This window comes from Schistocerca nitens, chromosome 5 (genome assembly GCF_023898315.1).
Source record: "Schistocerca nitens isolate TAMUIC-IGC-003100 chromosome 5, iqSchNite1.1, whole genome shotgun sequence".
Taxonomy (NCBI): domain Eukaryota; kingdom Metazoa; phylum Arthropoda; class Insecta; order Orthoptera; family Acrididae; genus Schistocerca; species Schistocerca nitens.
In genome coordinates this window covers 730,807,677-730,834,476 of record NC_064618.1, presented here as the reverse complement: position 1 = coordinate 730,834,476, position 26,800 = coordinate 730,807,677, and the positions used below count along the sequence as shown (strand labels likewise).

The window sequence follows — 26,800 nt, the reverse complement described above, 5'->3', positions numbered from 1 at the left end:
AATGTTCTGGGGTAAGTCAGCTTGAAGAAAGAAAGTCTTCATTGCTCAAAAATATGCTGTAAGAATAATATGTGGCGCTCATCCATTACAATCTTGTAAACCTCTTTTTAATGAGTCGGGTGTTGTGACTACCACTTCACAGTATATTTAACCTCCCATGAAGTTTGTTGTATATAATCCTCTGTTGTTCAAAAGGAATAGTTATGCAACACAATTACAACACCAGAAGGAAAATGACATTATTTACAATGCTACTAACATTCTTGATAACTTACCCACAAATATAAAATCTCCGACAAAGTAAAATGTGAAAAAGAGCTGAAAAAGTTTCTGCGTGACAACTCCTATTCTTTTGAAGAATTTCTGTTATTGTAACATGTAAAACGTTGTGGGTAGGAATTACTGACTTACATCTGAATATTTAATAATAATAATAATAATAATAATAATACCTGTGTAATGATTGACACAGAAATTAATGACACATACAACACAGAACAAAATTATAAGTGAAGAACAAAAAGACTGTTGCAAAGGAGCACGAGGATGTAAAGAGCAACTGATAATAGATGCAGAGGTGACATATCAAGCTAAAACTAAACAAAGGTCGCTGCACTACGCATACATTGATTACCAAAAAGCTTTTGATAGTGTACCCCACTCATGGTTACTACAAATATTGAAATATACAAAGTAGATCCTAAATTGATACAGTTCCTAAACATAGTAATGAAAAATTGGAAAGCCACACTTAATATCCAAACAAATTCAAATAATATCACATCACAGTCAATACAGATTAAGCGTGGAATATACCAAGGATACTCATTAAGTCCTTTCTGGTTCTGCCTCGCTCTGAACCCACTATCCAACATGTTAAAACCCCCCTGTGGGTTCAGGGGTTAGACTAGGCCCGCGGTATTCCTGCCTGTCGTAAGAGGCGACTAAAAGGAGTCTCAAATGTTTCGGCCTTATGTGATGGTCCCCTCTCGGGTTTGACCTCCATCTTTCTAAATTGTTCCGAAGAGCGAGCCAATTGGGGAAGGGCGCCTTACATGGTGCACTGTATCTGTCGTGCATTGAGACCTTTAGCCGGCTTTCTCGTCGTTGCAATGGTGTCCAGCTCGTTTTCCATCTCTTGGGCGAGGATACGTTCCTGGGTGCGATTACCACGCTGCACTGTGCAGTGTTGCTTTTCGCTGCGACGACGACCTCATACATTTTTGCACCTAAGATCCAGCATGGTAGCCAGTCCGTTGTGGTGGGGCCGCCATGTACCCTGTTGGTTGTAGCCCCCTGACAACACAGGGATCGCTCTACTGATGCCTGCGCCGTTTACTCCCCATGTATGCCAAGGAGTAGATGCCCATCTCCCTGGGGCATCAGGACTCCCGGCAATGGCCATCCTGCCAGGTGGCCCTTGCTGTGGCTGGGTGGCACGCATGGGGAGGGCCCTTGGTCGGAGTAGGTGGCATCAGGGTGGATGACACGCAATGAAGCGTGGCACATCATCTCTTGCTGGTGGCCAACCACCAGCAGTCTCTAAGCGTTCGAGGGGTCATTTTAAAGGTAACGTTTATGACCCCAAATCGTTCCCATCCCTGGCCACACCATGGGAGAAACGAAAGGCAATGAATGACAGTGACACGTATTCGCCCAGGTATCTCATCTGTACCAGAGCTGATGAGGAATCCTTTGTATCCATGAAGCCTCAGTTCTTTGTAGAGCATTAAGAGGACAAGTTTGGGGAGGTAGAGGGCTTGTCCAAAATGCGCTCTGGGTCAGTTTTGATAAAAACGGCATCCTCCGCCCAGTCACACAGGTTACTTGCTTGTGACAAGTTGGGGGATGTTAACGTTACCATCACACCACATAAGAGTTTAAATATGGTCCAGGGTGTTATTTTCCATAGGGACCTACTTTTGCAGTCTGATGACGAGCTGCATGCCAACTTAGAGCGTAGAGGTGTTCATTTTGTCCGGCGCGTTCGTCGGGGTCCGAGGGACAATCAGGCTGCTACCGGTGCCTTCATCTTGGCCTTCGAGGTTGATACATTACCGGAGAAGGTCAAGGTGATGGTCTACCGTTGTGAAGTCAAACCCTATATCCCTCCCCCAATGCGGTGCTTTAAGTGCTGGAAGTTTGGCCATATGTCTTCCCGCTGCACTTCCAGCCTCACATGTCGAGATTGCGGACGCCCATCTCATCCTGATACTCCTTGTGCTCCGCCTCCCATCTGTGTCAACTGTGGAGAGCCTCATTCACCTTGCTCGCCAGATTGCAGGATCTTACAGAAAGAATGCAAAATCATGGAATATAAGACCCTGGACCGACTGACTTACACTGAGGCTAAGTGGAAATTTGAACGGCTACATCCCGTGCGCATGATGGCATCATATGCCTCAACTGTCACTCCTGCTCCAGCTCTTTAGCTGCACCACAAACAGTCAGCTCTCAGAGTCAGAGGACCTCACCTGCCCCCTTGACAATGGGGGCCCCTTGTGTCGCTGTTGCTCCCACACCACCTACCTCGGGTGCAGCACCCACTAAACCAACGGGGACACCAGTCCCCACTTCGAAGCCGGAGAAGCGTAAGTCTTCTTCGGCTTCTCTCGCTCGGAAGGGATCCCTTGGGTCACTCCCTTCCCAGGTTCCTACCAGCGGCACAGCAGACACCAACCAGTGGCTGAAGAAGCCACAGGTCGCTGGTCGTCGAGCTTCGCCATCGTCTTCGGTCCCGGAGACTGACTCCAATAAGCCCTCTCAACGACAACCAAAGGAACAGCGAGAGAAAACGACATTGAAGACCCGTAAGACCAAGGCACCTGCGGTGGCACCTACTCCACCGCTACCTACACGCTCTGCGTCTGAGGATGAGGTGGAGATTCTTGCGTTCGCTGAGGACCTTGATCTCGCCGGTCCCTCAGACGCAATGGATAGCATTTGCACGGGTGCTCCATCGGAGGCAGCAGGTGACCCAGCGGCGTAATCTGCCTTCCCAGTCCCGTCACGCCTTTCTCAGCCATGGACAATACCATCCTCCAGTGGAACTGCAGCGGTTTCTTCCACCATTTAGCTGAGCTCTGACAACTTATCAGCCTTCACCCTTTCTTGTGCATTGCTCTTCAGGAAACTTGGTTTCCAGCAATGCGAACCCCCGCCCTCCGTGGCTATCGGGGTTATTATACAAACCGGGCAGCTTATGAAAGGGTGTCTGGTGGCGTCTGCATATATGTCCTTAACTCTCTTCACAGTGAGTCTATCCCTCTACAAACAGCTTTAGAGGCTGTCGCTGTTTGGGTGTGGACGCCACAGGCTGTTACCGTCTGCAGTCTTTACCTTCCACTGGATGATGATGTCGCACACCATGTCCTGGCTGCGCTGAAAGCCCAATTGCCGCCACCTTTCTTGTTACTGGGCGACTTCAACGCCCATAACTCTCTGTGGGGTGGGTCGATGGCGACAGGTCGAGGCGCCACCATTGAGCATTTCTTGGCACAGGTCGATCTTTCGCTTTTAAATGATGGTTCCTTCACACACTTCAGCGTGGTGCATGGCACGTGCTCCGCCATTGACCTTTCGATCTGTAGCCCTAGCCTCTTACCGTCTGTCCAATGGAGAGTGCATGACGACCTGTGTGGTAGTGACCACTTTCTGATCTTTCTGTCACTGCCACAGCGTCAGTCTTCTGGGCACCCTTGCAGGTGGGCAATGAATAAGGCTGACTGGGACTTGTTTTCCTCCACTGCCGCTATTGAGCCTCTCTCTAGTGATGACATTGATGTGGTGGTTCATTCGGTCATCACTGGCATCGTTATTGCCGCCGAATCTTCCATTCCCCGTTCTTCTGGGTCCCGTCGGAGGAGGACTGTGCCTTGGTGGTCGCCTGAGATCGCTGAGGCGATTCAAGATCGCTGGCGGGCGCTACAGCGTCACAGGTGACATCCCTGCATTGAACTCCTCATCACCTTCAAACGGCTGCGTGCGCGGGACCGCCGCCTTATCCACCGAAGCAAGCAGGAGTTCTGGGAGCGGTATGTGTCCACCATTGGCCTCCACGTCTCGCCATCGCCTCTATGGCTATTGGACCCCTGTCAGCATCCCTGCGCTCTCACTGAATGGGGCAGTTTGTACAGACTCCAACGAAATTGCCAACAGCTTGGCAGAGCATTTTGCTCTGAGTTCCGCTTCTTCCAATTACCCACTGGCCTTCCGCTCCATTAAAGAGCGGATGGAACGTCAGAGCTTTTCTTTTCGCACCCACCATCCTGAATCCTACAATGCTCCATTCAGTGAGTGGGAATTTCACAGTGCCCTTGCCGCTTGCCCTGATACCACTCCTGGGCCAGATCGCATCCACTGTCAGATGCTGAAACACCTTTCAGTGGACTGCAAGCGACGCCTCCTCGACCTTTACAACCGTCTCTGGGTCGAGGGGGAGTTTCCGTCGCAATGGCGGGAAAGCATTGTCATCCCCATTTTGAAACCGGGCAAGAACCCTTTGGAGGTGGACAGCTACTGCCCCATTAGCCTCACCAACGTTCTTTGTAAGCTTCTCGAATGGATGGTGAGCCGGCGCTTGAATTGGGTACTGGAGTCTCGGGGCCTTCTGGCTCCGTCTCAGGGTGGGTCCCGTAAAGGTCACTCCGCCACCGACAATCTGGTGAGTCTGGAGTCGGCCATCCGTACTGCCTTTGCCCGCCGTCAGCACCTGGTCGCTGTCTTTTTCGACATGCGGAAGGCGTACGATACGACATGGCGTCATCACATACTTTCTATGCTTCATGGATGGGGTCTTCGGGGCCCTCTGCCGATCTTTATCCGAAATTTTCTGTCGTATCGTACCTTCGGCGTGTAAGTCGCGGCCTCTTATAGTTCCTACCGAGACCAGGAGAACGGGGTACCACAGGGATCTGTCCTCATTGTCTGCCTGTTTTTAATTGCAATAAACGGGCTCGCTGCAGCGGTGGGAAATTCTGTCTCTGCGTCCCTGTATGCTGACGACTTCTGCCTTTACTACAGCTCTACTGGCATTGCGGCTGTTGAATGCCAGCTACAGGGCGCAATCCGCAAGGCGCAGTCTTGGGCTGTAGTGCATGGTTTTCAGTTTTCGGCTGCCAAGACCCGCGTTATGCATTTCTGCCGGCGCCGAACAGTCCATCCTGAGCCGCTGCTTTATCTTGACGACGAACTTCTTGCTGTGGTGGAGACCCACAGGTTTTTGGAGGTAGTTTTTGATGCTTGGTTGACTTGGCTGCCTCATATTCGGCAACTTAAACAGGCGTGTTGGAGGCATCTAAATGCTCTGCGATGCTTGAGCCACACCACCTGGGGCGCCGACCGATCTACCCTGTTACGGCTCTACCAGGCGTTAATCCAGTCCCGTCTGGATTATGGGAGCCTGGCTTATGGCTCAGCATCCCCATCTGCGTTGCGGATGCTGGACCCAATACTACTCAGCGGGATACGACTGGCCACTGGTGCCTTCCGGACCAGCCCTGTGGACAGCGTACTGTACTTGTGGAGGCTGCTGTCCCTCCACTGCGATTGAGGTGCCAACATTTATTGGCCGCTTATGCTGCCCATGTTTTTAGCTTGCCCGGGCATCCAAACTATCGACTCCTGTTCCCGCAATCGGTCGTCCATCTGCCAGAACGTCGGCCCCGGTCAGGTTGTACGATCGCGGTCCCCGTGAAAGAACTTCTCTCCGGGCTTCAGGTTTTCACTGTTCCACCTCCTTTCCAGGCCACTTTGCGTACACCCCCATGGTGTTTTCCTCGCCCTTTCCTTCGGCTCGACTTGGCACAGGGCCCGAAGGACTCAGTCCCTCCAGAGGCCTTCCACCGCCGCTTTTATTCCATCCTGGCCATGTATCAGGGCTCTGACGTTGTTTACACTGACAGTTCGATGGTTGCTGGTCGTGTCGGTAATGCGCTAGAGTATATCCGCTCCTGCTCAGGTGAGTCCTTCATGATCTGTAGCGATTCCCTGAGCGGTTTACGAGCTCTCGACCAGTGTTTCCCTCGTTCTTGTCTGGTGATGGCTATCCAGGAGCCCCTGCATACTCTTGCCCGTTGCGGCCGCTCTGTGGTCTTTGTGTGGACCCCCGGTCATGTCGGTATCCCGGGCAATGAACATGTTGACCGCCTGGCGAAAGAGGCCACCAGTCAACCATCTCTGGATGTTGGCCTCCCAGAGACTGATTTGAGAGCAGTCTTACGCCGCAAAGTTTTCGATTCATGGGACACTGAATGGCGCAACCTGCCCGTGCCAAACAAACTCCGTCGTATCAAGGAGACGACGACTGTGTGGTGGTCATCTATGCGAGCCAACCCCAGGGACTCAATAGTCCTTTGCCGGCTCCGCATTGGCCACCCCCGGCTGACACACAGTTATTTACTGCGCCGGGAGGACCCTCCTCTATGTCGCTATGGGGCGGCTTTGACAGTGGCCCACATTTTGTTGGCCTGCCCCCTTTTAGCTGTGGTCAGGCAGACATTTGCGCTGCCTGATAAGCTCCCTGCCCTTTTAACTGATGACCCTGCTACGGCTGGCTTAGTTTTACGTTTTATTCGGGCAGGGGGTTTTTATCAATTAATATGAGTGTTTGTTTTATTTCGTTGTTTTGTGTTGATTCTGGCCTTTGGCCTATGGTTTTAAACTGAGTTTTTAATGTGTTCTCGGTGGTTGGCTTTTCCTTTTTTATTCTATGGTCGGCCAACCACCGCCACACTCCGTGTGATTTTAATTTGTTATGTCTGTTCTTCGTCTGAGTTTTTCTTGTCCTGTGTTGTCTGTTGTCTCTGTTATCCGATTTTTTTTTTTTATTCTGTGTGGTAGTTTGTAAGTTTTGGAACAAGGGACCGATGACCGTTGCAGTCTGGTCCCTTCAATCCCACAAGCCAACCAACCAACATGTTAAATAATACAAATCATGGATACAATATTACTGGAACATACCAACACAAAATCACACATTTGCTATACATGGATGATCTAAAACTACTGGCAGCAACAAATCAACAACTCAACCAATTACTAAAGATAACAGAAGTGTTCAGCAATGATATAAATATAGCTTTTGGAACAGACAAATGTAAGAAAAATAGCATAGTCAAGGGGAAACACACTAAACAAGAAGATTACATATTGGATAACCACAGCGACTGCATAGAACCAATGGAAAAAACAGATGCCTATAAATATCTAGGATACAGACAAAAAATAGGACTAGATAATACAAATATTAAAGAAGAACTAAAAGAAAAATATAGACAAAGACTAACAAAAATACTGAAAACAGAATTGACAGTAAGAAACAAGACAAAAGCTATAAATACTTCTGCTGTACCAATATTGACCTACTCATTTGAAGTAGTGAAATGTAGTAACACAGACCTAGAAGCACTCAATACACTTACACGATCACAATGTCACAAATATAGAGTACATCAAATACATTCAGCAACAGAAAGATTCACATTAAGCAGAAAGGAAGAAGGAAGGGGATTTATCGACATAAAAAACCTACATTATGGACAGGTAAGACAATTTAAGAAAATTCTTTGTAGAACAAGCAGAAACTAGCAAAATAGGCAAAGCAATCACTCGTATAAATACATCGGCTACACCACTGCAATTTCATAACCACTTCTACAACCCTTTAGAACACATAACATCAACAGATAGAAAGTAAATTGGAAAAAGAAAACACTACATGGCAAGCACCCATATCATCTAACACAGCCACACATCGATCAAGACGCATCCAACACATGGCTAAGAAAAGGCAATATATACAGTGAGACAGAAGGATTCATGATTGCAATACAGGATCAAACAATAAACACCAGATATTACAGCAAGCATATTATTAAAGATCCCAATACCACAACAGATAAATGCAGACTTTGCAAACAACAAATAGAAATGGTAGATCACATCACAAGCAGATGTACAATACTAGCAAATACAGAATACCCCAGAAGACATGACAATGTAGCAAAAATAGTACATCAACAGCTTGCCTTACAACATAAACTAATAAAACAACATGGTCCCACATACACGTATGCACCACAAAATGTACTGGAGAATGATGAATACAAATTATACTGGAACACAACCATTATAACAGATAAAAGAACACCACATAACAAACCTGACATCATACTCACCAATAAAAAGAAGAAATTAACACAACTAATCGAAATATCCATACCCAATACAACAAATATACAGAAGAAAACAGGAGAAAAAATTGAAAAATACATCCAACTGGCTAAGGAAGTCAAGGACATGTGGCATCAGGATAAAGTTGACATTATACCAATTATACTATCAACTACAGGAGTCATACCACACAATATCCACCAGTACATCAACGCAACACAGCTACATCCAAACTTATATATACAACTACAGAAATCTGTAATTATTGATACATGTTCAATTACCCAAAAGTTCCTAAATGCAATGTAACATATACCGTACAGTTAAAAGGAAGTCACGCTTGATCAAGGTCTGCGTCACTTTCCGTTTTTAACCAGACATAACGTCTGAGAAAGGAAAGAATAATAATAATAATAATAATACTAGCAACAGCAACAAAATAAAAAAGAAAACTTATAAATGTTCAGTATGTGGCCATATCTACAACATGAATATAAAATAATTTGTTCCATATCATTATGATTTGTCACGCAAATGATCGTGTGCCACGAAACTAACTAACTAAAGGATGGACAACTAAAATACAAAAGCACTTGCTCCTGTGTCTTCTTTCTAGAACTCAGAGATGTGGTATAAAGGTGCAGCAATGTGTGGGATCTGGTGTTACTACAAAGAATGGTGAACAGAGTACAGTAAGAACAGACTTTTCACACTTTCGGATTTGGCAGCTTATTCAGTGCCAAATTTCACAGCATATGCATTGTTATACCGTAACCAAGGCAGGATTAAGCACTTTTGCTTGTGGACTTCATTCCCATGACCGCATTCCTCTGACGTATTTCATGAGCAGTTGACGCCATTGCTTGAAAATGATGCCTAAGTGGTGTATAGTTTTGTGACACCACTTAAAGCTGTGCTCCAGATTCTTAACAATATTTAATTACAAATATTCAAATTTTTTAATTAGGGCAGCTTTTGACAACTGCAGCATACATTTGAAGAATCAACTACTCAATGTGCAGTGTTTTATCCTACATGCTGGCACTCTCACATAGATGATATATGTATTCCCAACCATTTAACTAATGGCATGGTGTCATTCAATTTATGCGAGCAAATTGATATTAATTCTGTAATCCTCTTCACTAATGTGGATGTGTACAGAACCTTGGGTGGACCACTTTGCCATTGTGTGCACAGGACACTTACCAACATGGAGGGGTACCAGCATGATGATATTTACCATCATCCTCAACAGAAAAATTGCACCCTACACACATTGACTAATAAGTCGTACTGAACAAATGTTACAGGAAGTGAGATGGAAACTGTGTTCTACTTTGAGCCAACATGTAAGATAATAGAATCAATACTAATGAAATTGTGGAGCTTATGTGCAGGTTGACACTATTCTAGCTTTCATTCAAACCGTCAGTTGTTGCAGCTTTATATTAATCTGAAACGAAAAGAACTCTTACCCCTTACATCACTTTAGGCATGGTCATACAGTTGCCTGGTAAAAGTTTACCAACTGCCATATGGGCTGTGTAGCAGTGCCCTTGATACCGTCTACAATGCCTCCCATGTGACATAATGAGGAAGTTTTGTTTGTGGCACCAAAATCTTGTAGAGAATATGTCAAATTAAAAAAAAAAGAGTCTAACAATTCCTAATTGCTCCAACACAGCCATCAGATAAGATCTGAATATGTTCCATAATGGGAAACTCTTATTGACGGAGTGATTTCCCTAAATCGCTTCAGGCAAATGCCGGGATGGTTCCTTTGAAAGGGCACGGCCGATTTCCTTCCCCATCCTTCCCTCACCCGAGCTTGCGCTCCGTCTCTAATGACCTCGTTGTCGACGGGACGTTAAACACTAATATCCTCCTCCTCTTATTGAAGGATCTTAATTATGTTCTTCATAAAAACCCACGCACTGTACTTGTTGTGAGTTAAGTTTTCGCTGATGTGTACTAAACTTCTCAGCACTGTTATCATCAAATCAAGCAACAGCAGTGAAGTGAGTGACTTGTTGATGTGCACCACCCTGAGAAGCAGCAGTATAACTGAAGAACAGCTGTTTAATTTTTAACATTTTCCTTGAGTCTTCAGAATGTTAGGTTTACATTTTTTAATATATCAGTCAGTTTTGAAAGCTGTTAACTGCTTTTCAATTTCTTTCAAACATCTACTGCCTCTCTGTGTTCATATACAATGAATCTTCAACTTTCTGAATCTTCCCTTATCATTCTTCCATTCAGTCTCACTGTCCACAATGCACCGTCCACTAGTCTTTGAATCGAAAACTGTTTACGTTCACGTTATTAACAGATGTGTAGTATCATGCCTATAACTTTCTTTTCTCAACTTCACTTCAGCTGTATTTGAAAAAGACATCATTAATGATTGTAAGTATTATAACTAACTACAGGAATTCTAAACTTTCATCATGTATATTTTTATTTTCAAAGACTGTATTTCCATAGGGGTAATGCAGGAGTAGGTTTAATAATGAATAAAAAATAGGAATGCGAGTAAGCTACTACAAACAGCATAGTGATCGTATTGTTGTGGCCAAGATAGATACGAAGCTCACGCCTACCACAGTAGTACAAGTTTATATGCCAACTAGCTCTGCAGATGATGAAGAAATTGAAGAAATGTATGATGAGATAAAATAAATTATTCAGGTAGTGAAGGGAGACGAAAATTTAATAGTCATGGGTAACTGGAATTCGATAGTAGGAAAAGGAAGAGAAGGAAATGTAGTAGGTGAATATGGAATGGGGGTAAGGAATGAAAGAGAAAGCCGCCTGGTAGAATTTTGCACAGAGAATAACTTAATCTTAGCTAACACTTGGTTCAAGAATCGTGAAAGAAGGTTTTATAGATGGAAAAAGCCTGGAGATACTGGAAGGTTTCAGATAGATTATATAATGGTAAGACAGAGATTCAGGAACCAGGTTTTAAATTGTAAGACATTTCCAGGGGCAGATGTGGACTCTGACCACAATATTGGTTATGAACCGTAGATTAAAACTGAAGAAATTGCAGAAGAAGAAGAATGGGTAGCTTTGAGAGATGAAACAGTGAAGGCAGCAAAGGATCAAGTAGGTAAAAAGACTAAGGCTAATAGAAATCCTTGGGTAACAGAAGAGATATTGAATTTTATTGATGAAAGGAGAAAATACAAAAATGCAGTAAATGAAGCAGGCAAAAAGGAATACAAACGTCTCAAAAATGAGATCGACAGGAAGTGCAAAATGGCTAAGCAGGGATGGCTAGAGAACAAATGTAAGGATGTAGAGGCATATATCACTAGGGGGTAAGATATATACTGCCTACAGGAAAATTAGAGACCTTTGGAGAAAAGAGAACCAATTGCATGAATATAAAGAGTTCAGATGGAAACCCAGTTCTAAGCAAAGAAGGGAAAGCAGAAAGTTGGAAGGAGTATATAGAGGGTCTATACAAGGGCGATGTTCTCGAGGACAATATTATGGAAATGGAAGAGGATGTAGATAAAGATGAAATGGGAGATATGATACTGTGTGAAGAGTTTGACAGAGCACTGAAAGACCTGAGTTGAAACAAGGCCCCGGGAGTAGACAACATTCCATTGGAACTACTGACAGCCTTGGGAGAGCCAGTCCTGACAAAACTCTGCCATCTGGTGAGCAAGATGTATGAGACAGGCGAAATACCCTCAGACTTCAAGAAGAATATAATAATTCCAATCCCAAAGAAAGCAGGTGTTGACAGATGTGAAAATTGCCGAACTATCAGTTTAATAAGCCTTGGCTGCAAAATACTAACACGAATTCTTTACAGACGAATGGAAAAACTGGTAGAAGCCGACCTCGAGGAAGATCAGTTTGGATTCCGCAGAAATGTTGGAACAAGTGAGGCAATACTAACCTTACGACTTATCTTAGAAGAAAGATTAAGAAAAGGCAAACCTACGTTTCTAGCATTTGTAGACTTAGAGAAACCTTTTGACAATGTTGACTGGAATACTCTCTTTCAAATTCTGAAGGTGGTAGGGGTAAAATACAGGGAGCGAAAGACTATTTACAATTTGTACAGAAACCAGATGGCAGTTATGAGTCGAGTGACATGAAAGGGAAGCAGTGGTTGGGAAGGGAGTGAAACAGGGTTGTAGCCTATCCCCAATGTTATTCAATCTGTATATTGCGCAAGCAGTAAAGGAAACAAAAGAAAAATTCGGAGTACGCATTAAAATCCATGGAGAAGAAATAAAAAACTTTGAGGTTCGCCGATGACATTGTAATTCTGTCAGACACACCGAAAGACCTGGAAGAGCAGCTGAACGGAATGGACAGTGTCTTGAAAGGGGGATATAAGATGAACACCAACAAAAGCAAAACGAGGATTATGGAATGCAGTCGAATTAAATCAAGTGATGCTGATGGAATTAGATTAGGAAATGAGACATTTGAAATAGTAAATGAGTTTTGCTATTTGGGGAGCAAAATAACTGATGATGGTCGTAGTAGAGAGGATATAAAATGTAGACTGGCAATGGAAACGAAAATGTTTCTGAAGAAGAGAAATTTGTTAACATAGAGTATAGATTTAAGTGTCAGGAAAGTATTTGTATGGAGTGTAGCCATGTATCGAAGTGAAACGTGGCCGATAAATACTTTAGACAAGAAGAGAATAGAAGCTTTTGAAATGTGGTGCTACAAAAGAATGATGAAGATTAGATGGGGAGATCACATAACTAATGAGGAAGTATTGAATAGAACTGAGGAGAAGAGAAATTTGTGGCGCAATTTGACTAGTAGAAGGGATCGGTTTATAGGACATATTCTGAGGCATCAAGGGGTCGCCAGTTTAGTATTGGAGGGAAGCGTGGAGGGTAAAAATCGTAGAGGGAGACCAAGAGATGAATTACACTAAACAGATTCAGTAGGATGTAGGTTGCAGTAGGTACTGGGAGATGAAGCTTGCACAGGATAGAGTATCATGGAGAGCTGCATCAAACCAGTCCCTGGACTGAAGACGACAACAACAACAACAACAACAACGTTTCCATGTGGCCTAACATGTTTTGAATACTGTTACATTAAGAAGAGACGTTTCTGTGGGAAACTAATTTTGAAATAGTGGCCCATATTTATATGGAATAACCCTGGAGTCTGTGAAATATGTGTAAGTGCAGACTAGTACAAACTGTGGAGACGAAGTGACCTGTCGACCTATTAACTGACATCTAACAGAGTTGAGTGATATGATAGCCAGTGTAGGAATTCAGCAGTTGTAGAACATCCCAATGAGTGTGACATGCCCATACAATTCTAGGAATCTGGCGTATTTGTTAGGTAGCACTTGCCTTAAAGGCAAAGATATGAAAGGCAATTTAGATAATGGAAGTGCCTGCCATCAGAAATCATGACAATGAATACAGGCTTTCATCATATTGACTGCCATCAGTAGAAAGCCTACAAGCCAACTGCAGTCACAAGGCTATTCCATCTGGTACAGCAGCCTAAGCCATGTAGCTCATATTGTTTTAGCTGCCATTAAGCATTGCAGGAGTGGTATTGCATCGCATCAGAACACTGGCTTGCTCCTTGTTCAACACTATCATTCACACTGCTGTCTTTTGTAGTTTCTTGTAGAATACTGTTCCTTATTGTTTTTGAACTTTATTTTTTATTTTTTGCACACATTTTTTGGTTTTTGTAACTACAGACTTTAGGATTTTACAGTAATGTTGGTTACCAAATGAGGATGTGCAGCTGTTAGGATGCTGACCTCATATTTTAGAGGATGGAGCTGCTCTGCCCAGCCTTCCTGATTTGGTCTTTCCGTAGTTTTGCTGGATCACTGTGGCACATTCTGGGACGGTTCCTTAATCTAAGCCTCGGCTGATTACCTGTCCTACCCCTGTAGGCTACCTGTTCTATCCCCTTAAAGCATATTATGTATGTTGTGTGTTATATTTTGGCCTATTGATTACCATTGTATTACCTTGACAAATCTTACATCATTTTGAGATTATCCCTGGGTGAATAAAGATAAGCCAGTAATAGAATTTCAGACCTTTACTACATCCTGTCCTGTTAATGGGGTAAAGTTCTTCCTCACTGGTACAAGATACATTAATCGCTGGATTTCTCCTTCCATGGTTGTGCTTCAGTAATTGGTGTTAAGGTACACAAGTGCCTATATTTGGTTGAAACTGAAGCTCCAGGCACTGAAAGGTGCGTGACACATTGTATAGGAAGATGCTAAATATATTTCATCTCTTGGATAGCATTTATCCCATCTAGTAAGGGGTCTGCTTTTTCAGGATTTGGCAAATTTTATTTTATTATTTAACTTTGTGGCTGGATCTCTTATTGATGCCACAGTTATCAACGTAACATAAGGGAAGGAAGCTGTGTGTGTCATCTGTATGTGAATTGTGTAGTCTTTGTTCTGTGTGTTGTCATAATCTAACTGTTTGCATATTGTATTCTCAGAGGTGAAATTTGGAGGCCAGCACAGCTACTATATGAACAGGTCTAAAGATATTAATACACTCCTCTTGCAATAACAAATGAAGCTTTAGCCTGGCCGTCAGACTATACTCTTAGTTGATGATAACCACATGGAGACCACTTACTGAAAAAAATTACGTTATTTGTAGTAATTCACCATTTCCTCCAAGTTTGGTGTGGGTTTAATGTGCAGTTTAATGACTTCTGAAATAATTTACATCATTTGAAACAATTCATTGTTTCCTCTAAGTCTGGTATGGGTTTGATGTCCAGTTTAATGACTACATTCAGAGTTTGATAATTGATGCAAAAAGAAAACCTCAATTATACAGAAGCTGATTTCTTCCTGACAATAACTATTAATGGAAAAATCAGTGGTTTTACAGGATCTCTCAGTTTTGTGATTGTGGCAGCCAGTTGTACAATTATTTGTTCCACCAATGCTCTTTGAATATGTGATATGCAGTAGCATTTGTGTGTGATCTGTGTTGAATTTATAGTGTGTTTATGCTGAATCAGTTGTATAACAAAAGAATTGGATGTTCTCCGATGCAGGTGCACCAGCAAATAGATTCTACAGTCTTCCATTATTCACTGTCAAATGTTGTATCTTGTTAACTAAATCTCTTAGTGGAACCAATGTTCTTAGCTTCATTGTGTCATTGAATACACAATACTCTTCTCTTTGACTGTCTTTCAGCTGCTTTAATGCTACTACAAAGCCAGCAATTGCTTTTGCCGTTTCTCAAAATGTCTTGCCCCGTGCCAATCTGATTGCCTGGTTTAATTGTCCCTGCAAATCACGAACTAATATTATGTTCTCTGATCTAACTCAGACAAATGAATGGGATGCTCAAAACTATCTTCAGCCATTTCATATGTCTGTGCATTAATGCTTTGAATTTTATTTGGGAATATTAAATCGGTTCATCCCGCTGCAAATGTAGGCTATAAAGCTGCACTCTGTAGAATCAAGTTATTGAAATGTCGCCTACGTTCACTGGGAGGAGGTGGCAGAAAATGAGAGCTTTATTGCCCACCTCATAGATTTACTACCTTATGAAATATAGATAAACAGTGAAGTTGAAGACCTTTGCATGGGATGTTAATTGGTGGAGAAATCAAATACTATTCCCATTTCAGGAAGCAAAATATATAAATTATATCTTATTTATAAGAACCATTAATATGGTACTGGAAAGTGCTAAATGCTGTATAAATAATAGTTGACTGGCATGCAAACAATACTGAAATCATTACTGAGCTTCTGGGTTCATTTATCAGGGCTAGCTATATCTACATCTATACTTCGCAATCCAGTGTGAAGTGTTTGGCAGACCTAACAGACTAAGAAAAATGCACATATTCACTCACATGATTAAATTGTGCCAACACTGCAGACCAAATGAGGTCACACTTACTGTCCTGCATACTGTTCTTTTGAATATGTAGCCAAGATGTCATACCTTTCTTGCACAATGTTCTGGCAACATAACTGGTCACCATGAAATGCTCCTTGACGTACTGTGTTGTCCAGGGAAACTACTACTCCCGTTTATATATTCTGATTATCCCCTCCCTTTGTATTGCTGTGATGAAGAGAAGAGAAGAGAAGAGAAGAGAAGAGAAGAGAAGAGAAGAGAAGAGAAGGGAAGGGTTAGTCAGTGAATCTAACCCAGTGTGTGATGGAGGACTTTATGGCGGAGTAATGTGGAAATATTGTCCCAAGAAGACGTGATGACCTGGCAGCATACCTGAAAGGACATTCTGCACAATGAGTATCAACATAAAGTGATAATTTACAAGTACTATCATATGCTTTGGAAAAATCATCTTTGGCATGCAATTCATAACTTAGAGGTAATTTGAGTTGCCATTCCTAACAGTTCTTTTGAATTCAGAAGATGGGTACTGGCTCTCTCTAACACATGCTGTGACCTCCACATGTGTTGTTTTTGTCCAGCTAAATGCTCCTATTTCTCCTGCTAAGATTTTTACCTTCCCTTTTCTATTTAAATTTTGCACTATCATATGTGCTCTTTGTCCCTTGTCCCCCTCCTTCCTCTTCTGTACCTATTTCTGCTCTCTTATTTATTTTCTCTTCATTTTTGTTGACCTTAAGTCTGTTTCTTGTGCCCCTCTCCTATTTACTTCTCTTTCTTTTGTTTTTCCACCTTATGGATTGTTGCCACCTTTGTTTTATTTTGTGTTTCACATTTGGCGCATCCATCTGACTGTTTACTGCTCATTCTTTAAAGTATTCTAGACATTGAATTGTTAGTTACTTTCTAAACATTTCCTGTACATGGTGTCAGTCTTGCAAGGATTTGGAGTAGTTTTCTCTCCCTTCAGCACCTGTCCATGTTCTGTTTCTTTTCCTTGTTTTCTTAGTTTATTCTAAAGACACAATTAAAAAAAACAGAAATCTGATATTCAATGTATAAAAACAAAAAATGAGATAAAGAAATAAATAAAAACACCTGATGTGCCTGTAAGATCAGCTTTAATTGTTCCAGGTTTTTCATGTGGTTCTTGATGTTGGGTTTTTCATGTGGTTCTTGATGTTGGGTTTTTCATGTGGTTCTTGATGTTGCTCTTCTCTTGCAAATATTTTTATTAAGTTCTGTTTTCATTTTGAATGTATTCTCAGTACTAGATTTATCAATATCTGCTGGTGCTATCCTCGACTTCTCAGTCTTTTCTATGATAATTCGTAAGATTTCTGTGGTGGGTAACGCAAATGAAACAGGTAAAATGAGTAGCTGATAGTCATTCAGATGTACAAATTTTGTCTGATTAAAACTGGGAGTGTTGCTTTGTGGTGTGGTATGATGTATCTCTTTGGTATAGAGATGTATGTAATACTGTGATAAGGCATTGTGTGAGCAATACTGTGTTTAAAGACAAATGTGGCAGGTTTGATGTTTATAATGTTAGTTCCCTCTGCCTGTCCTGCTCTGAATGTTGAACTTGTGATGTCATCCAAATAGCATGGTAGTGTACTTTTCCATGTGCTCGCCAAATGCTTGCAGGGGGACCCTGATCCTGGCTCTCTCACAAAATGACTTTTGCCAAGTACATTTCCTCTTTCACATGATATTATTCCCGTAATATTTAATTTGTATTGTGTCATATGATGCAGAGCTACATTTTTCATGTGGATTCTTGATTTAATACCTTGTATGGAGATAGACTCAGAAAGCTGAGCTATTTGTGGCACTACATACTGCATCAGGAGTGAAAGCATAGGGAAAAAAAAGCTTATTAAAGAATCCCATTTTCAGTGTTAAAGACTTGGCTGAGTCAGTTATTGAATGTTGTATGTTACTCTTTCTTAGGATTCGGGTGCAATTGGAGTTGGTCTTGGACGAGGTGGATGGTCAGCTCGTGAAGAACTGCATTTATTGAATGCCATTGAACAGTATGGCTTTGGAAACTGGGAAGATATAAGCAGACATATAGAGACTCGTACAAGTGAAGGTAATTTATTGACCAGGAATGCTTGAGCACGTGTGAGGGTTTGTGGAGGAGGGTTTTTCAATACATTAAAACAAAGAATTATTTTCTTTGTCTGATTACATTTGCTGTTGAATTTTTTGTACTTCTCTATAAAACAAGCAACTCTTTCTTCATTACAATTGCATTTTTTTCATGCATGCATGTTTGGTTTAACGTCTTCACTGATTAATCTTTGGTTTTCATATAGTACTTTATATGTGACATTGCATTTCCAAAATTTGATTCCATGGTTAATTTTTTATCATGTATTGGAAATTAACAAAAGCACATCTAATTGCAGAAGCCAAGGAAGAATACATATCACGCTTCATAGAGGGAAGCATCGGTCGTTTAACATGGCCTCCTGCACAGAGTTCAAAATCGAAACTGACTGATCAGACATGCACAAATTCTGATCCACTTTCTCCTACACTGACAGCACAGCTGCCGCCAATGGATATAACTCCAGAAGAGGCAACACAGCTTGGATATATGCCACAGCGAGATGATTTTGAGAGGGTATGTTCTTCCAAAGTGTTCTTAACATGGACTTAATTAGAAACATGAAGAATGCAGCTACAGAAATGAGACTGGCAGACACTATTGTGGAACAGCTAAATTGGCAGTTTGGGAGCAACGTGAGGGGGACAGGCAAGTATTGGAGGTGCACCCTCCTCTTTTCTCCTGCGCCAACCCTTGTTCTCATTTTGGACATCAGTCATCAGAAATGGCCTTCGTGTTGTCTAGCCAAATCCAGCAGACTTTTCCATTTAATAATGGTGTCGACAAAGATGTCTGTACATGTAAGAGATGGCCATGCACAGTGCATTACAAGGCACTCACTTGAAACTGACATGTTTACCATAATCAATGGAGAGCACATTGCAATACAAAAATTACAGGCAGAAGTTGACAGTGACTTATTTTAAACAATTTATTGTAGCTGTGGAACCATATGTCGCGAAAATATTTGAAAACACTGTAGTGAAATAGCAGTTGTAACTCCATTTTTGAACATTTTTATATATAATGTACATTTTTGTGAAATATAAGGTATATTGCAGCAAAATACAATGTTACTCCTCATCATTTATAAAGCAATTCAGTTTTGATGATGTGGACATTTAAATATTTAATATCTATTGAATGTTGTAGAATATTACACCAGTGTTGTGTGTGTTTCATTCATAACATATAAAATATTCTACGAAGAACACAAAAGACAATTAATTATATCTGCCTGCTAGTTTCGACATGTGTATAAATTAGAGAATTGAGTCCCCTGCTTCGAGCAAATAAAAGCAACACAAATGCCAGCAGAGACCATGTACACCTTGTGGCTGTTAGGCTGTCTATTGCTATATTGTTGGGAGGAAAAAGGAAAGGGGAAGAAGACAGGAACAGTGTTTACATGTCCTAGTATGAAAAACAAAGTGTAACTTAGAATTCAGGGTCCAAAGACTCTTTTGAAGCAAAGATAATACTTTCTAATAAATTGTTTCAGGCACTTACCTTCAGAAAGTTGTTTTCTTGGAAATTTCTAGTGTGGCCTATGCACTTAACGCAGCTTCCCACAGTAATATTATCAGTGGCTTCCTCATGTAAATTCTTCACTCATTTAATTCTGAACATGTACTTTTAGATGTGACCTTATTTTCAGCTGGGTTGTAGTAGAAGTTGGCCTGGTTTTGAACGGACTTGTGGCATGTGACTTCTCCAACATATCCACTTTTGTATAGCTTCCAAAATTCAAATGTTTCTCTCTTCACCACTCAGTTTCTTTCATCCTTGTGTTTGAATTAGTCATTATCCATGTTGATGACACAACCCTCCTCTGAACTGCACAGTAAATCAGTGATTTGAAATGTCACTGTTCATCTTCTCATGATAATTGCTACATTTCTGAATGTAAATATTAGCTTTGCATTTTTGATATACCTGTATTCTGATGACTTTTCTTTAGCTAGTGAGTATTTTTCAGGTCACATTGCCCTTTGCATCCTGCCAAATATGCTTCTTGGAATAGTTTTGGATGAGTTAGGTATCATTAAGATAAATAATTGTCTGACTGATTTTCTATCCCAGTGTTGTGCATTTTATTCAGAAAAGTTGCACAAACTGTTGCAATATTAAATTTCTCCACCAGAACACATATTTCATTATTGCATTTTCTGTATTTGGATCCTATGATTTCTAAATCATGCCAACAGAATCTTTTCATGTAAGACATCTGCTATCTTTTGCTGAATGGGTTACATGCCACAGTTGTAAAATTCCAGTACAACATGACAGACAGTATCCTTCTGGAAATCATCCAAACCAGTGATATTTCTTCTTCCACTAACATTTTTCCTCAGAAATAGAAACTTTGTATCTTGATCAAAAACAAGGAGAAGATAATAGTCTTGGTTGCAATGTTGAAATTACTGTTTACTTATTCACATTGTCTGATAAATGTTGATTAGCATATTATGGATATAAATGATAAAACATCTGCAAAAATAAATTGCCCTCTTCACGTACAATAAAAATATTCAAGGCAGAGATATGCTCCTGTCATGTATTAAAAAGCATAAATCTGATAACCTTGCTGGGACATGTCATACGGTCCAGTGAATACAAGGCAGCATGAGGCCTGTACAATCTGTCAAATGCTAAAAGTCTGGAAACGTCATTCTACATCCTCTGACCACATATGCATAAAGTGTGTGTGGTCATGGTATACAGAATTACATTTCCAGCAAGTTTGATATTACTGGTTCAAAACTCTTATGACCAGTGCTGCCATTTTTCTTGTTCACAATAGTAGATATTTGTGCTTCTCATTTGTGTAGCATTTTCTGGTATACACTTCTGCTCTATGCCAATCAGTAACAGTACCAGTATGGCTCTTATATACTCTTTGACTTACTCTATGGCACTTTATTGTACTTGAATATTCTTATTCCTTACCTCTTGGCTCATGACATTACTTTTATTTAGGAATATGACAATGGAGCAGAATCATTGGTGTCGTCATTGTTTGTAAACAACATTGAAGATGAAGAATTGGACATTGGTAAGTGTCTCAAAAATGTTAAGACAGCTCCTTTTTTTCTTTTTTAAGGCATGAATTAGACTATGAAAAAATATTTTATTTTAATCAGTTCTAAGTGCTTGAATATACATATGCATTCGTACTCTGATGGCATATTGCTTGCTGAACGAACATTTAGTGTAAAACAAATGGTGATTCATTTATTTAACCAAAATTAAGTTTTGTTCTAATGTTGTCATGAATAGGAATATACTGATGTCATTGTTATAATTTTTCAGCGCTGAAACTGGCCCAGGTTGACATGTACACAAGACACCTTCGTGAAAGGGCGAGACGGAAGAGATTGGTGAGAGACTATCAGTTAGTTTCGCAGTTCTTTGCTTCCAACAGGAAAGACAGACCAGTGCAACGGAAGAAGCTTTCTAAAGAGGAAAGGTAAGATTTGGTACCTATGTGTAGCATGAATTGCAGTAATCACTGTCACATTGTGACCAAAGTAATCCAAATCCAAAATCAGGGTCATCAATAGGGTACAACACTTAGAACTGAAGGCACATTTACTACATAGCCAACATACAGATAGAAAGAAACAGAACTGAACTGGATGGAGAGTGCTGTTGTTTATAGAAATATCGAATATTCCAGACTGTACTAACATAAGGACTTTTGAGACCCTTCCATAAATTATAAATACTGACTAACAAATAATTGCTGTTGGTTTGGTGTGACATGTTAACCTGCAGTACGCTATCCAGCGATACTAACTGCTACGCCACATTGCATGCACCACAACTTGTGACATTGCTCTCTCTCCTGGAGAGATCTTCAGACCTTCTCATAAGAACCAACTATAGCCTCCTTGATCGAGATGTTATCAATGGCTGTGCTGACAGAATTTCACAGCCTTGTCATCTTGTCATGTGCTCTTCACTATGATGAGCATTGAAGGCAGACCCTTTGTCAAAACTTCATGTTTGTTAAGCAGGCCTTAAGTTTCCTTGAGCGAGAAGTCCCCATCACTGATTTGTGCCCCAGGACTGTAACAGGGCTTCGCATGGAGGTCATGGATGACATCTCCACACTTTTGTGTTCGTGATGCAGTGTCATAATCATCTAGAGTAGTGCGTTAGTAACTTTCCTGATATTTCGCATTTCCTCAAGTGTAAAAATCCATATTAAGTCTCCTATGCTGAGTCTCACTAGCTGGTGATTGGCTTTATAGTGCTCTTGATGCTTCTCCCGTGTGTCCAGAGTGCGTGTCAAGCCAACTGTCTTGCTTCTTCAATCCCGATAATGACACGGCTCTATGCTGAGTCTCACTAGCTGGTGATTGGCTTTATAGTGCTCTTGATGCTTCTCCCGTGTGTCCAGAGTGCGTGTCAAGCCAACTGTCTTGCTTCTTCAATCCCGATAATGACACGGCTCATGTAGTCGCGTTAGTAACATCTGGTTGAAATGGGAACAGTGTATCTGTTTTCATTTTGGCCTTGTCACTGTGGAGCAGAAAGAACAGAGTGAAGTGTATAGTGTCTTGCTTCTCTGTGTTCTGGGGAACTCTCATTACTGTCAGTATTCTACCCCAATCTCCATGTTAATCATTAACTTACATTGAGAGCATATCTGCGAGTGTCTTATCAAAGCATACTGTAGGTGGTAAGCATTTGTCATCCTGCTGGTAATATTGCAATGTGAACTTACCTGTGATACTAGTCTTGACTGAAGAACTTTTACACCATCAGAGGTCATCACACTGGGTCTTCTACTAGGGATCTTGCAATTTCTGGAGCGTCAGCATTTGGTACAGCTTTGGTGGCAGCGTAGTAGATGAGGTAGTCAGTGCAGACTATTATCCATCAATTCCCATTTGTTAACTTCAGGAACCTCTCTAAGAAGTTGAGTCCGATCTCGTGGAATAGTGCTGCTACGGGTGGAACTGGTATCAGATGGCTCGAAGGTAATTGCGGCCCATGTTTCAATCAACTGGGTATTCCTGAAGTCTCGGTGCCTATCTCACCAGGTGACTCGATTGGTACTTCATGCTAGACAATTAGCATAGAGAATGGTGATCTGTCACAACAGTGAATGATTTGCCAAATAAATACAACCAGAACTTGTTGATGGATCTAACAACTGCCAGGCACTTTCTCCTGGTTGTAGAGTAATTCATCCTAGACTCCTTGAATTTCCACAAAACTGCTGCTATCCATAACCTCTAGTGTCTGTCTGAAGTTCTGTCTTGGCATTCTCATCATATGTTGCTAGGACTGGAGCTGTTAGTACTTTCTTAAGGACAAGGAAGGAACTTACTTGCACCTCATTCCAGGAAAATTTGGCATTTCTTCAGTATTTCTTTCAGTATATGTGCCTTTGTAAAAGAGCCCTTTGTTAATAGCTAATAGTACGAGCACATTCTGAGAAAACTTCTTATATCACAAATATATGACAAATATGCTGAGGAATCAGAAAATTTGTGACTGCTCTAATTTTCTCTGGATCGGGAAAGGCTCTATCACCATTAACTGGATGCTGCAAGATCTTTATTTTGTGGTCAATCAAGATGCACTTTCTTATATTCATGTGGAGGCCTGCAGTTGGAATACACTTCAATGTGGTTGTCAGGTGGCTTAGATGATCTAAAATGTCTGCAATGAGACCGTGAGGCAACTAGCACCTGGACAGGTTGCCCCTCGATGAGATTTCCTAACATCTAGGCAACTGTTGGCCATGGAGATTTTCATTTGTGGCAGCCTCATCTCCATAGATGGTTGCCTTACTTAGTTTTCCTGCATTCAACAGATAGATGATTGTTGGTATGAGGGGGGGATCAAATATAAATGGGATTTTTGTTCCTGAACATCAACAGTTGGTAGGACTGGCTCCGTGCTTCTGTTATGCTTAGGCGGGACCATTAGAAGTGAGGAGAGCATGCTGTTAGATATTTCCCTCCATTTCATCAGTAACACTCATGATGTCTGAGCAACAGGTGCACCCCCTCCATTGCGCAACACATAATTATCAAGTTTCTTGCTCGTGAATGATTTAACAGCAGCAGAAATTTGCCAAAGATTGACTGCACAGTTCGGCGATAAAACATTATCAAGGATGCGCGTTTTTGCCTGGCATAAAAAGTTCAGGGAAGGATAAGAATGTGGAAAATCAGCAACACGATTGCCATCCTCAGACCAGCATTGCAGACAAAAACATTTGTGCAATTAAAGACATTACTGACGACGATCGATGGGCCATAGTATCAGTAATTGCACAAAAAGATGGAATCAGTTATGGGAGCTGTCAAGAAAACATCACAAATGACCTACAGTTCCGTAAAGTGTGTTCCAGCTGGGTCCCTAAACTTTTGACCTAAAATCTGAAGTTGAGATGTTTGGAGGTCTGTCAGAGGGCTTACAGCAGGGTTTGCGGAAGAAGGTGATGCATTTTTGAGTCGGATCGTTACCTGCGACGAAAGATGGGTTCACCACTACACTCCAGAATCCAAACAAGCCAGTAAGGAGTGGTGGAGGAAAGTGGAAGCAGCACCAGTGAAAGCCAAGACTACTGTCAGCTGGCAAGGTTCTTTCAACATTTTTTTTCAATCAGCAAGGTGTTTTGCTGATTGATTTTTTGCATGAGTGATGCACTACCAATGCTGCTTACTACTGCGAACTGTTGAACAAGACGAGAGTTGCATATCGCTGCAAAAGATGAGACCATTCGATTCGACAGGTCATCCTCCTCCACGACAATGTGCAACCCCATACTGCAGCTCTAACTGTCTCTCAAGCTACACGAAATGTGCTGGACTGCGCTTGATCATCCTCCTTACAGCCCAGGCTTATTGCCTTGTGATTTCCATTTATTCGGACCGCTTAAAGAAGCTCTAGGAGGGTGACAATTTGAAGATGAGGAGAGTGTGGAAGACTTCGTGCGCAACTGGCTGAGGGCATCAAAAAGCTGCCCATACCCTGGAACAAATGCATTTTCAAAGCAGGAGACTGCGTGGAAAAATAAATTATAATTGCCTTGAATTTTTCAATAAATGAATTTAAATAAAAAATAAAACCCTGTTTATATTTGATCCACCTTCGTATCTGTGTGTGGTGACAGGAAACAGCTGTAGTGTGTTGGGGAACAACCTTGGGTTATGTGAATGGGCTTTATCCCACAGGTTGACTATAATCATGTGCTGTTGATTGACGTGAATAGAACTGTTTTGATCGCTCATCTTCTTTCTCAATAGTAGCACACAACATTTCCAGTGCATTCACAGTGTAAATGTACCATTTTATTTCTGTTCCAAATGTCCGGCTTCTGCTGAGTATTATGCTTGGTGGAGTAGCTGGGTGCATTGGTCGAGTGCTGAGTTGTTATGTGACGTAGGTCATAGTTGACAGAGTCCATTCTACCTGGTGCACTCAACTGGTGATGAATATAGGTGCTAAAAATCAGCACACTTCTTCCTCTGTTTTTTCTATTACTTCCTGACATGCAGGCATAACATTCACAGCTGCTATCTCTTGCTTACTCAGTGTGACGGTTTTGGCTGCCATAAATTTGTGTATATCTTTCCTTACTACCTGGTTTATGAGAGAGGCGAGCTCATGGTAGTCTTCTACATTTATCGTAGGGACCACATTCGGGAGTCAGTCATACTTCTGTTGGTGGACTTGCATTTCCTTTATGCACTGACACGACCTGATGATTTCCTCTTTGTTGTGACATCCTTTGCTAGAAGTCTTCGGTAAATGTCATCTGCAACTCCTTTCATCAAGTGTGACATTTTGTTGGCTTCTGTCATACTCGGATTTATAATGCAGCATGGGTCAAAATGTACGAATGTAATTTCTCCATGATTTTTGGGCACTTTTCTTCAGTCGTTGCTGGCTGTCACCAAACATTTCCTCCAGTTCGGCCAAGAATTTGTCCCAGCTGACGAGCATCTTTTCCTTGTTTTCAAACTACTGCTGGGCTGTGCTGTCCAAGAAAAAGTTCAGATTTGCCAAACACATAGTGTCATCCCACCTGTTGTATTTGGTGACTTGGTTGGATCCTTTCAACCATTTCATCAAGTCCTGACCAGCGTCCCTCAAAAACTCTGATGGGGCCTGATGTGTAGTTGACTTAGTGCTGGTTTGCAATCCATTGGTTCTTGTTCATGTTGGCATCAGCTTTCATGTTGCCTACTTGGAACCAAGGTGATGTATTTGTTTCGAAGTACCTGGCGTCTCCACCAAAAAGTGACATGTTGTAACCACAGTTGAGCCCAAATCTGAAAGCAGGTCACCAGTAAAGTACAATGCTTACCACTGGAAGCACATTCATTAAGAAAACCAAAGTACGTAGAGAACTTAGCTAAACTCCTGGATCAAGAGTGCTGCTACTTATACAAACATGAAGTGTTACAGAATATACAAACATAAGAAATTTTGATAACTTTCCTGGAATGGTAAATACAAATACAAATAACTGCTGATGATTGGGTTTGGCATGGCAACCGCTAACGTGCCAGTCAGGGACCGCTGTACCATATTGCATGCAGCATATGTCGTGGAAATATTCATTACTTTGTTCTGTGCTTTTGTCTAT

General features: G+C 41.7%; 1 protein-coding gene across 2 annotated transcripts in view; it reads left to right on the top strand.

The window, feature by feature from the left end:
* The window catches only part of LOC126259447 (transcriptional adapter 2B-like), a 130,233-nt gene that overhangs the window by 9,189 nt on the left and 94,244 nt on the right, over positions 1–26,800 (top strand). For both annotated transcript variants that reach the window (XR_007546510.1, XM_049956265.1), the window contains exons 4-7: positions 18,021–18,162; positions 18,482–18,699; positions 21,163–21,238; positions 21,496–21,652. Coding sequence is in view for 1 of the 2 variants with exons in the window: in XM_049956265.1 (XP_049812222.1) it covers positions 18,021–18,162; positions 18,482–18,699; positions 21,163–21,238; positions 21,496–21,652 (593 nt within the window). In the remaining variant the exon portion in view is untranslated. The remainder of the gene's footprint in view (positions 1–18,020; positions 18,163–18,481; positions 18,700–21,162; positions 21,239–21,495; positions 21,653–26,800) is intronic.